Below are 13,605 nucleotides of genomic sequence, written 5' to 3'. Positions count from 1 at the left end.
AATTCTTGCTTTTCATTGATGATGAAAGGCAAGCACAGACGAAGCTTCTTATTAATTCTGTCTGGATGAAACCAGAATCTTTAAAAATGATCATTTGCCAGAGATATGAAGAGCAGGCCGCTCAAGCACTACTCATTCACTTATGCAGACACAGTGTATGTTACAAATAAATGTTTTACAACATAAAATGATTTATTTTAAATAAGGACAGGAATATCAGTCTTTTTTTCATTGCATATATTTGAACACCCCATTTTCTCAACCTTATCCACAAAGTCAGAACAGCTGTGTACAGGGAATTTGTTTTACATTTGTTGACTTTTCATGCATATGAATACACACTAGCAGTTCTTTCTAAGAAAAATCACTCTGTCAGGCCCTAGCAAAATACGAAGGTTTTAGGACTGTGCTACAAGATGACGACAATAATGCAATGAGTTGGGAACAGGTTCAAGGCTTTGTAAGGAAGACTTCTGTTCTAAGAAGATACTTCAGCATCCTACAGGTGGGTTCTGAAGCTGCCTTCTGCTAACTGAAAAAGCCTGTCTGGGAAAACGCGGTATTTTAGGTCATCCAACTTTGATTAAGTCCCTTTTCAAAAATTACACTCTGAAAACCCATCTTCTTTATTTTACAGTATGTACATTTACACAGCCTGACTTATTTTAGGTGAGACTGATATATCAGTCAATCAGTATCCTTTTAAAGGATGTAACCAAAACTGGAAAACAAAGTGCTTGTTTGCTTCATCTATGTTTTCTGCACTCTTATGTTCCTCATGCCTTTCAGCAGCATAGGTCTGTAGATTGCCTCCAAGCTTTCCATGTATTGTAAATAATCACTCACTCGAAATCCATGGAGTGCTTCTTCCTGCACAAAGTCAGACAGAAAACATTTGTTAGCTAGCAAGAAAAGATGTGCAACTCAAATGAATTCCAAGCTCTAAAGGTAACTCTTTTTGTTCCGCTTGTCACAGCTTGGGTGTTTAAAATATGCACATCTTATTACATTTCATTGAGAAATACAGAATTGGTATTATCTGCTTCCAGATGGTTCTTTCTAATTACAGTTTCAGTAACAAATAGTTTTTTCAGGTGGACGCTGTTCATCTCATTTTTGGAGAACATGCCATACGAAGATTTTCAAGGAAAAACAAAGTAAGCTTTCAGAAGGCAAAGGCATGTACTAAAATATTATTTTAAAAGATTTCTATACCAGCACATGGCATGCTAAAAGTTTGTTAATGTGGCTTTTGTATCCAACTAGATTCTCAATAAAACCAGAAGTGTAACACTAGATACTTATTTTAAAATCAACAATAAAGATAGATCTTTATGAAATACTTAAATAAAAATAGAATAAACAATTCTGCATCATCACAAAATGATTAATTTTTATGAATTCCGAAACATAGAGTAAAAGAAGGTGCCCTCAGGAAAAAGAAACAAAAAGGCCACTTCCTTCTCATGGCTACTACGTTAGAGGGAAAGGGAGAATGCACCACAGAACACAGGATCCTGAAGAACAGTCTAGGTAAAACGGGTGAATTTGTTGCTGCTTTGGAATGGAACAATTTCTGTGCCAACCATCTACTAAGCAGTATTACCACTGTTGGCAGCATGCACTGCAACAAGCTCGCTGGAGCCAGACAGTCCTTGTGGACACATGCTGCATCTGCTGGTGTATTGACTGCGCATTTCTGCTAAGCAGAATTCTCCTGAGAACATCGACTCTGGCTTGGAAGGCTGCACTTTGGCATCTGAACAGGAATTCGAGATGGTCTTGATGCTTCTTCTGCTCTATGCACAAGTGAAAGCAAAGGCACACTTTTACCTTCCAAGTTGCTCTCCATGCACTGAGAGGTTAACTACAGTGGAAAACTGGCTCCAATAGAGAACTGTAGTAGGTGTTTAATTCTTTTTCTTTCTTTTATTTTAAGCAGTCAAATCCTATATTGATTAAATGTGCACACGTATTAAAGCACTGGTCAGCAACTTAGCTGTCAATAATATGGCCCATACTCACACAAAATAAAGTGTAGCTAAATTACTCCTAGAAGACACTAACACACTGGCCTACACGTGCTATTACAAGTCACAAACCCTGTAGCCTGAGTTTCTCTGTTTTATCCAAATGCAAACAATGAAACCAAGATAGTCAAGACGAGTTTACTGAGATGACAGGTTACAGTGTTCTTGGCTCACATGGGGAAATTACAAAGCTATGCACCTTCATCCTTCCATGAAAGGATTACTAAAAGACCAAGCAGTAAATTTAAAATTCAGTTACTGCTGAAACTTCAAGATATCTTGAAGGGATCATAACCGTCAGCAACCCATTTCAGCCAACAGAAAGAATCAGAAAAAAGGAAAAATTGTTCACGGACAATGCATTACTTCTACTTTCCTCTTGGCACAGAGGAAAGGCACATTATAGAGTAACAGAGCATAATGTCTTTCGCAGGTGGTCATCTGTTTTTTATCACTAGGAGGACACACTGAAAGGGTGAATGTTTTACTTTAAGTGCTAGGCATAGTGTCATCAGAATTGACAGCAAAGTTGTCTCCAACATCTTATTTCGTGTGCATATGAAAGTACATTTATATTTTAAGAAGAACGTACTTGTTATTCATTTTAATAGCTAGCTGGAACTGCTTATTAGATAATACCAACAAAGGGGTATTACTGTCAAGTCATCATCTTTTTGTTACAGATATAAAGCACGTTAGAAGCTTAAAAACACAAAGCGCTATAGGTACTTGGAAGGAAACGGGCAGCAGGGCCTGTTCGTATAGCAAATTATCATTGCTAATATAAAGTTCAAGATGCAACATTACATTAAAAAATATAAAATGAATTTTCAAAGGTAGTAGGTGTGTTGGTTTTAATTCTTAACCGGGATTATATTCTTAGAATAGCTTATACTTCCACTTTTAAGATAATTGCTCCAGTACAGTAATCTGAATTTGTGAATGTTGTGCTGGGAAATAGGCTACGACTTGAAACTGAATTTGGTAATTTCAATAAAAGGGCAGCTGACTAATGCCTTTGCAAGTATTAAACCCAAGTAACCTCACATGAAGCCCATAATATAGCTGAAATTGAATGAATACAATCACAGAGTAATTTTTTTTCTTTAGATTAATTCAGAGCTGTCAAAAGCAAGACTATAGGTCTGCTATATAACTCCTTTTTCAGCAGTAGTCACTCAATGAATTGTAAAATCTTCAGTAGCGCATTAATATACAAGACTTCTCATTAATTTAACAGCACCATGTCAAATCTTTGGCCTGTTTATACTGTAGGTGACAACATACAAATTCACTCCTCTATAATTTACATAAACTATACCAACAATGCCATCTAGATGAAGTATTTTTTAAGCCACATTGACCAAAACCAGGTCAAACAAAATACGTCACTCATTAGACTGCATACCAAACATTTTCAAGGACAATGATTGAGGTGACATATTATTCACATTTAAGAATATGTAAGCTCGATGTAAACTAGTCAGAGAAATATCGCTGTTAGGACAAAGATGCAGGTATATAGCTCTGAAAAGAATTTTGACTGGAGAAAAACAAAAAGACCAGAGAAAAAAGCAAAAATGTCCTGAGAAGAGTCAAATATTTGTATCTATTCATGACTGCATTTACATCTAAGCAGTACTCTGCAAAAAGAATCCAATAACCAAACGTAATTTACGGTATGGCAAAGAATATGAAATTGTGAGGCCAGTTGTATAGTAATTGGCGTGTGTTCAAAACAACAGCCCACTGACCTATGTGCCACTTCTCTCCAAGCTTCAGTAGGAGACCACTGTGTAAATCCACCTTTCTGGAGAACATCTAGTTTTATGAGATTGGGGCCACACAAAGAGAACTGAATCAAATGCCCTCATGACTTAATGTGGCTATTGACTTTGCTTACAAAGGGGACTGATCAGGACAAAATGCAGGAAAGCTATTCTCTGGAAAATGCTATACCACAATTTCCTGCCAGGAAGTCAATAAAACTAAAGTATTATTTCACTCACTTGAAATCAATAAGTGAAATTCAGTAAGAGCTTCAGATTAAGTAACATGTATGTTTTCAGTATTGAGAGCTTTGCTTCCCTTCAGCAACTGAAAAATTGAAAAAGAAACCCTTACTTTAAGAAAAACCTGGAGATCTTGGGCTTCAGTGTGCTTCAGGATGTCTTGCTGTAGGTGTCTGAACACAGAAATACACATATATATTTGATAATCGGGACCAAGGAAAATACATATAGCAATGTAATGACAGATCTCACTCCAGTCCATGTAATTCCAGAAGCACTGAGTTATCCACTGCAGGCAAATCTAGATGTAAATGAAATTATATATGATTACATTGCTGTAGACATTCAGTCATAACTGATCAGCTTTATCTCGTAACATTTCTACACTACAGACTCTTTTTCCTAGAACATTACCCTACTTATGAAAATACAAGGGATAAAGTACAAAAGCATCCAAGAATCATCATTTTTTAAGTCACAGTCTCCGAGTAGACTTCCAGCGAGTTCTGCTAAACATAACACCCTGCATCCGTGCATCTCACTTACCTGAGTATATTCTGGCAACTCCCGAGGTTAAGACATAAAACTCAAAGTCCAATGAAAGCAATGGCAATTTTTTCAAGATTTTTTTTTAAAACATTAACTAAAGGGTAATGAGGGTGATGAAGGTGTGTTTAATGTTTATTTTCCCTTAAAGTAATTCTTTGCCTTATAAATGAACGTTAGACCTCTCCCTAAGACATGTTTTCTTTTACTGAAGTGGGTATGGAACACAGTGACTCCTTTTTCCACTTCTAAATCACAACATATTAAGATGTATACAGCACATTTCATTTAGTACTAAACCACAAATCTTCCACTAATCAATCCTTAAAGTGTTTAAAAAAATGCAGCAGCAGAAGTACCAGGATTCTAATTAGATGACAGCAGCCATACCCTGGCATTAAAACTGCTTTCAGGTGTTTATTGATGCACACAAGTATTTAAATACATCAGAGCTCTTTTCACAGTTCAGGGTTTGCTTGTTTTTAATCCCCCTCTAGAACTGCAAAATTAGAGAGAAGATACAGTGGCACCCACCAGCATTTCAGTAACACGCTAAATAAAAAAATCCCCGAACAAAAAACCTTGTCAGCAGTTTAGAACAATAACTAGTCTATTCTTAATTGAGTGCAGACAATTAAAAAAAGTACACAGCGTAACTTACACAAGAATAGTTGAGGAAGGAGTAACTGTCCTCATGTGTTTTCCCACCCCAAAACAGGAACCTTATTATAAGCACCTCATTCCTATGCTGAGATAAAGTCCCTCATCTGCCAGTCTTCCTTCCCCAAAGAACAAATCCCAACCTGACTATTTTAAGCAGTCTCTGTACTGGCACTGGCACCTCACCCACTAAGAAGTCTCTTAAGCTGCAAATCTTGTAGCAAAAAGGAATTTTGAAGGAATAAGATGAAAAACATTTTTCTTGCCTTAGAACAGCAATAAGCTTTTACAGTGGTGAGAGGTCCTTTGCATTGGCAATCTATCTCATTACTGTGTGAAGCTGTTTACGCTTCATCACGACTGTAGTCTTTACAAGTAATGCTCCATACAGAGCAATTCATATTACCAAAGAATTGTAGTAGGTAGGTAAAATGAAAGCTAATGTTATGGATAAATATTCTTCTTTAGTAATATCTCATAGAAGAATAGTGTGTTACCTGATTGTAATAGCTATAGTAGCTCATACAAAATTAATTTTGCTCTACATGTCACCTGAACTGCTTCCTCTTATATACCTATACCAAATTACTCATTTCTCTCCTGTGGAAAACTCAGAAAATTATTCCATGGAGTAAAATATTCTATTCATTTTTAATGATAAATCTAAGGTTTTTGTATATATTATTTTTATCAAGTTTCCTGCATGAACATGTAATGGAAGGCGATCAGCTGCAGTACACTGTCATTATTCTACCAAAGTCAGTTGCATTCTATTTTCAGATGCCCTAAGTCACTATGCATTCAATACTATCTCTTACCCTCAGTTCCATAACCACAAGTGCTGTATAGAAAAAGCACAGTAGTTCCTGAACGTCCTTGATTTTGTGGATTTAAGTCAAAAAAGGTGATGACACTTTGATACGGTTTCATCAGTTACCTGGGATGGAGTGAAACCAGACATGTGGAAGGCTGAAAAGACAAGTGGCAACTCAGTTTTCAGCAGCATTTCAACATGGTGAGCACTGCAGAAGTAGACTGGATGGATGCCAGATTCCACCGTGGTAATAGGCAGGTGCATCTGATTAACAACAACATCATCATCATCAACAATAACAAAACTGAGGAAAAGGATTGCAGAGTACAAAAAGGTGTTATTTTAAAATACTTTGCTGAGAACATTATATAAAAATATATATGCTTACTTGTAAGGTAAGTCATCCCAGTTATTTTAGAGACAGGAAACAGAATAAACAAAAAAGCTGGTGCTACCATCAGGAAAAACATGTGGTTAAACTCAAGAAAATTAAAAATTAGAAAGTGTTGTTAAATATATCATGACTATTCCTTTGCATCAGCAATCTAGCTCTTTATTGCATGTAAGCTTTAATTGTCAAAGTAGGGATGGAGAGAAACCATTGTTATATTTTAAACAAAGTAACAGAAGAAAAAAAAAAGACTAGTTTCTGTTGGATTTTTTTTCCGCTTTTATTGGTGTATAGAGTGGAACTTCTGTGGTATTTCAAATTGTTTTCTATGTGCAGGTTTCTTCACAGTACGCGTGGCTGATATGAGTGAAATTCTATTTTGTGCAACAAAAGGAAGAGGAAAAGAATTGATAAAACAGGCTTTATCAGTATGGAAAGCTCTGGATACCAGTGCTTGGGGTCTAGGTAATGGATCCTTGGCTTCGTGCTAGAAGGTCAAGGTATGTCCTCTGGAATTTTCCTCCTTCCTGAGGTAGGCAGCATCACAATCCAGTGGCTGGATAATTCCTCATTCGTGTTTTGTCATTTTGTTTTAGTTTACATTGTGGAAGTTATACAAATACATTTAGTATTAAATTTTCTCTTTGTGTTTTCAAGATACATCATGAAAGAGAAATCATTTAGGTACTGAGAATGAACATTTGCACTGCAGTAACCTGCCTGCAATGCTGACTAGGTTCTTGTATGGAAGATGACACTGAAGTTCTTGGCACTGATGGTGTTCAGTACCATTATATTCACACAATGGAGCAATATTTCATCATGCCAGAACAACCTCAGGGCTGGACACGGTGCTCTGAGTGGACTAACACTGTCACTTCTGGTGAAAAGACAGACCAATCCATATTAACACATAGGCTCGCATGCAGAAGAGGTACAGAACCTAGTCCATGCTTCTTATACCCCACAGAAGACTGCAGTTGTTTATGTTCAAAACATTCAAGACAATGTGGCAATGTACAAAGTCAAACGGAAAGGGTTTTATTTTAAAAAGATGGAGTCACATCTAATGAAGGTCGAAATGATGTTTCTTATACTACAAATATGATCCAAAATACTAATAATTTGAAACTGCCAAGCATTCAGTATTTACGTATTTAGTACATTTTAAAACTGATAATTCTACCAAAAAAATCAAAAGGGTGGACTTGCACACTGTAATAATGAAAAGAAGGTCATCCAACAGTATCACAGCCTTCACACTGAATTTAACACCACTAACAAAGTTTATTTTCCTGCCACCTTTAAAATTCAATAACATTGCCTTTACTATCAGTCCACCTGTTATTTCATCACTTTTAAACAACCATTTGAGCAAATGTCAAATCTATATTTTTCTGAGAGAAATTTTCAGGGTCAAGTATTCAGCAGAGGGCTTTAATGAAAACTTCACACATTAAAAAAACCCACCCAGAACTACGGAAATTTATCAATAAAGTCTCCTTTAGAAACTTTCAAAGTTGCCTTTCAGAAAGAAAGAGCTTTTAAATTCTTACAGATATGTGCAGCCTTGGTAGCCAGAGAAACGCTGAAACAAGAAGACGTGACAATCGCTGCAGAAACGTCAGTGTCTTCTCTGCGTCCCCCGACATCATGAGGAAGACGGAAGACGCAAACCAGTCGTAGCCCACGTAGCGCTCCTGCAAGCAGCCTGCGTGGGGAGGTTAAGGAACATGGGCAGCGATGTCCCGCTCACTGCCCTGCAGGGCCCGCCGCCATCCTCCTCCCCATGCACACAGAGGCAAGAGTGGGTTTGTCAGAGATGGGACAAGAGGAATACAGCCGCACAGAAGGCAGCTTCTTGAGGCACAGCAGCCTCTCCAGCTGAATTAAGAGAAATGATTCAAGCTATTTTCCCTACGCACTCCTTTTTTTCAGTCCAAAAGTAGTCATGCCAAATCAACCAAAGCAAACAAAAAACAAGTAATTGCAAAAAGCCCCGCACCAAAACAAGTGTGCCTATAGTACAAGAAAGGAGACTGGTGGAGGAAGAAAACAGGAGTTGCAAAGATTAGGGAAAAAAAACCAACATAAAAGAAAAGCTTAAAAAAAAACCCCGATCAAGCATGTTCTGACTAACATACCTGAAGTGTTTTTTCATAGCAAGTCTACCACCTGAAGAATATAGCAAAGCTTGTTGGAAAGCAGTATCTGTTATATTTTTAATAAAAGTTCCGCAGCAGATCTAAGAGAGTCAGAAGTCAAAACATTCCAGTTGATCAGATTACAGCCACATATGGCTGCATGGGCAATACCACTAACAATGCTGGTATTGTCGGAGTACCACAAATACTCATTACTGCTCAAAGATGCATTGCTCCAGACTCTTTATCATCACACACAGAAAGATGTGACCCTACTCCAAAACAGTTTATGACAAAAATGAATGAGACTTGCAATTTTAACAAAGTATGGGAGCAAAAGAGTGAAGATTCTCTTGGGTGCATTGGGTGTGCATTTTAACTCACCAAGATTTCACAGGAAAAGTGCTGCTTTTTTTTCTTTTTCTTTCAGTACATATTACACATCTATACCACCATCAAAGGCCCAAACTGAGAGCTCAAATTCCGCTGGCATTTTTAGGCAATATAATTTAAGCCATCAAAAAAGGATACAAAGTGAGGATACCACAGTTCTTTGCTGTTGTTTCAGAAATTTCTCACAATTCACTAACACGAAGCACAGCCCATTTTCAGCATGTTCTTTTAGTAAGTTTAGGTATTTTCCATACCTAGCACAAAAAGTTGAAAACCGAAATTGTTTAAAGGTTAAGTATTTTTTTAATGCCTAAAAAGCAAGAAATCATATTTAAAAGGCCTGTGAAGTTAAGCTGTCATAGCGCTGTTCATCACAAACACTATGTTGTAGATATACTCATAAATGTTTTAAATGGTTTAATAAAACCTGTTATGCTTCATCTAGGAAGGATACACACCAAACATTTGCTACTTACTACAATTCCTCATCTAAATTCCTTTTAGTTCTTTTTGAGAGACTGTGGTGGCAAACAGCAAGTACTCTAACACACATGACTCATTTTCTTCACATGCATTGTTTAGAATTCCATCTAAGTATATTGTGTTTGTAATTATTAGCATCAGAATTCAAATATGAATGCTAAAGATAACAATCTGTGGATGCACAGACATATCAGCTTTTCCTTCATCACGGCTCTGCAAATTACCAGCCAAATAAAATGTTTAAATGGCATATAACTAAGCTTAGCTAAACAGAACCATTTACAGAAGTAATGTGAGGAAAAAAGACACATAACTCTGGATAATGTAATTTTACGGTAAATCTTGCTAACAAGTTACAATTAGCCTTTACAAGAATAAAGGATAATAACCTATATAATCTGTAAAGATAATTTAATTATGTACTAATATCTTTTTCATTTTCAAAGCTAGAATTCATTTTCTTAAAGATGATCTTTAGACTTAAATGGTATAAAGCACCGAGTTGATGGATTAAATATCATTAAAGGCATTCCACGAAAATCAAACAAATTCTAGAAATACACAAGGGAAATATTTTAATACCATGTACCTGACTGTCATCTCAATGCCAAGCTGCTGCACAGATGAAAGGCTTTCACTCTTCACATCTGCATCTGTGGCTAAAACAAAACAAAAAATATATAATAAAGTACCATGATAAACACAGTTTTAACTGAATACTAATGTAAAACTTCTTTTATGTATGAATACTAATTTAGGAGAACTGTTTCTTTGAAATGAGTTTAGTAGTGTTTGCAAAGGATGCATGAAGAACCGGCACTCCTCACACACTTCTACTTTTTAATTAAAATCACTTGCTTTATAAGAAAATATTCACTTCTCTTATGGTCATCATTGACATTGCAGCATAAGGTAAACAACAAACATATTTTTCAGATTCATTTCTTAGTAGAGCTTTATCCCTTCCGGCCAAGAAATGAGACAAAGTAGCATATTCTGATCTACTTTCTTTCATGCCAGTGGCCTTAAAGTCTCCTAGCTGTAAAACCAACCGTATTAACAAAAATTCTACTTTGATATGAATGTCAGAAAATTCTTTAACTGATGGATTTAAAAATTCTCTATTTCTATGCATTGATATTTCAAATACTCCATTTTCTGCATTCGTTTAAATTAAAAATCCAAGTTAGACAAATTAATAAATCATGAATTAAAGCAACTTCTGCAATAGTATTTTCTCAAAATTTTAAATTCTAAATGCAATTAAAAATGGGGCATTGTTTCTCTCATGTACATATGTCATCTAAGATAACTCTACCTCAGAAAATCTACAGTCCAATATTATGAGTCACAAAGCCAAGAGCTTAAACCTTTAATATAATTCTTTCAGACAAAGTGCTAATTAAAAATAACCCAATACACAAAACAAGTAAATAAACAAAACCCCTGAAAACCAACATGCTATTTTAAAAATGTAAATAACAGATACGGCAGCAGAAGTTAAAATGTATTCATGTAAGTGATAAATGTAAAAATCTCATTAAGCAGATCGCACAGTAACTTGACATGTATTTTTTCTATATCCTTCTCAGACAGACAGAGAAATCAAACTGAAGGATTCCCTGGCTATCCATTCAGGTAAACACTCTATGTTCCTGGTAAGCAAACGGGGACTAAGGTATTAAAGACGAAAAATTCACAGGTTAAGGGAGGAAGTACCTCTGGTTAGGAAGCAAAGTTAAAGAAAATAAAATTAAGCAGCACTCTGCTCAGATGAAACCAAGAAGGCTGAAATTTTCTTGAAGACGACAATACAGAAAAATTACAGTCGACAACGAACCAATAAAATTCAGCAGAGGAAGTCCGGTAAGGAAAAACACCCCACTCTGTATTATAACTTTATAATAGAGGACTGATTTAAGTGTTAGGGTCATGAGAAATTAACCATGCACTTTTGAAAAATACATTTATACATAAGAAAAATTAACTACTCTTTGAGTAAAACAAATTTATTCAAAAATCTGATGGGACTGAAATAGCAATACCACATTAGAGACTTCTTTTTAACCAAGAACAGACGTTCGAATATCTTTTGCATAGTATACCAGCAGCATAATATTTGGAAGAATACGCATAAAAATCACAGGGCATCACAGAGATGAGTGGAACAGTTCGTATCTTTTTACAGCTCCTGTTCCAAGTTACCTCCTTACTCAAGCTGCAATTAGTGCACCAACAGTACAGTTTTCAGGTTTCTGTTCGCGATTGCGAAGGCAAGAGGTATATTTAAACCCTAGAAATCTTGACGGCAGACAAACCAGGGAGAATGTGAATGAGTTGGCTACGACTAACGGCTAATTCAGTCCTGGAACGACCATATAGAATGGCAGGGGAGAGGCAAGCAGTATACCAATCTCTGCTCCACATGGAAGCCCTGCCTCAATTTTGAGGTGGATTCTCCTGTGGGTGGCAACGCAGGAGCTGGTATCCCTGTCCAGCAGGGTGTAATGAGGAACAGCTGCATCACAACCCGCACTGAGCCGAGTTTCCATTCTGTAACAGCTTACAGCAAGTACTGAATGCTTATTTCCCATTAACATTAAAAAGAACACAACTGATTTCATTGATTCTCATTGCCTTCTCTTCTCTGTTGTAATAATTTCTTAGTTGCTGAAAAGGGTTTTCCCCTTATCAATTTTCCTTTTGGTATTTTCCCCAGTATTGTGTAAGAAGATAAAATTAACATAAGAGTTTTGACTGAATAATAATTTCATATTATACAATACCTCATCAAGCCAAAAACTCTGGCTTCTGTACACCAGTGTATTTTGTATAATCAAAGCTCCGTACACTAGCCAGTCAAGTTGCTGCCAATCCACAACTTACAATGCGAACACACAAACTGTGGTTCTTTGTCCTGGGTCAAAAGTTTTAATTTTCCATTTTGTTTGCCAATTAATAGACTGGGAAGACTCGGCTTTAGAAAACTATGAAGTCATTTAGAATACACAAAGGACCACTTCCCACTGATTAAAAAGTGGACCTAGAAACCTTAAATGCTCCATTAAGCTTAGAAAATTGTTATGAACAATAAGTGGAATATTGAAATACTGAAATCCATGCATAAAAAGTTGACTAGTAAGCTTGCAGGAGTATGTTGTGACTGTACCATTGTAACAATGCCCATGATACCTCTGATTCAATACAATGGATTTAATTTTCTACAAAACTCATTTGACAGATATTTATCAATACACCTGACATAACTAACTGTCTTGATACACAATGGATTTCATAACAAAAGGCACTGACAGATCAATTTTCTACATAAAAATGCCATTTGTCCTCAAACAAAGGACAGAACACCTCTCCGAACTGTGAATTAGATAACAACATAGATACAGCACTGTGGCTATTATTAAATGGAATGAACAACGTGCTTTGGAAACTTCCTTTCTATTTATCTAATAAAACAGAAGTTCTATGTTGAAGAGGTATTTTAAACTTCTTTAAAAATGTAAAACACTGTAAAATAGAAATCAATCCAAAATTAAATTAATGACTTGAAGGATATCAGAATTCTCTCAGAGACAATTTACAATTAAAATATATATATATTTTATTATAAAAGTTAGTTTATCTTTCACTCTAAAATGCATAAAAGACACCATAGCAGTAAATATGGAGCATTTTTACACGTAAATGATATTTTCCTTTCTGTTTTAGCCATGAAACTGCTCTTTATCTTAGCAACCTTCCATACATACTTCAGATAAACTAATCATAAGAAATACTGGTATACCTGCTCTCATATCTCTTTTTAAATCAACTACTTAATACAGTCTTGTTCATTCAAAAGAAAAAATACTTCCTCTGAAACACCAGGGATTCCAAACTATTAATTGCCAGTGATAACTCTCAACAAACAAACAAAAAAAATAAGCACACTACACATGAAAAACTATAGAATATTACTTTTTCTACAATAAAGAAGTATTTATTCTATCACTTGGTAATCTTCCTTGTTTCCAACTTTTCTACCTCCAAATCAAACTCGGTGTTCCACAGGGAGCCAAAAAGAGAGATAATTAGGACCCCTGTTGTTTGTGTGGCAGGGAGCAGGGCAAAAAAA

At 35.9% G+C, this 13,605-nt stretch overlaps 1 protein-coding gene across 4 annotated transcripts in view; it reads right to left on the bottom strand.

The window, feature by feature from the left end:
- Positions 1 to 214: 214 nt before the first annotated feature.
- Positions 215 to 13,605, bottom strand: part of TBC1D32 (TBC1 domain family member 32) — an 87,704-nt gene continuing 74,313 nt past the window's right edge. For 3 of the 4 annotated variants that reach the window (XM_075414146.1, XM_075414147.1, XM_075414150.1), the window contains 6 exons: positions 10,063 to 10,132; positions 9,129 to 9,244; positions 8,010 to 8,164; positions 6,186 to 6,326; positions 4,155 to 4,343; positions 215 to 870 (listed from right to left, as the gene is read on the bottom strand). In XM_075414146.1, the coding sequence (XP_075270261.1) occupies positions 751 to 870; positions 4,155 to 4,343; positions 6,186 to 6,326; positions 8,010 to 8,164; positions 9,129 to 9,244; positions 10,063 to 10,132 (791 nt within the window). In that variant the 3' untranslated portion in view covers positions 215 to 750. Of the gene's footprint in view, positions 871 to 4,154; positions 4,344 to 6,185; positions 6,327 to 8,009; positions 8,165 to 9,128; positions 9,245 to 10,062; positions 10,133 to 13,605 lie in introns of those variants that run through there. The other variant, XM_075414149.1, reaches the window with a different exon arrangement.

Source organism: Opisthocomus hoazin, chromosome 2 (genome assembly GCF_030867145.1).
Source record: "Opisthocomus hoazin isolate bOpiHoa1 chromosome 2, bOpiHoa1.hap1, whole genome shotgun sequence".
NCBI classification, from domain to species: domain Eukaryota; kingdom Metazoa; phylum Chordata; class Aves; order Opisthocomiformes; family Opisthocomidae; genus Opisthocomus; species Opisthocomus hoazin.
This window is presented reverse-complemented; position numbering and strand designations above follow the sequence as displayed.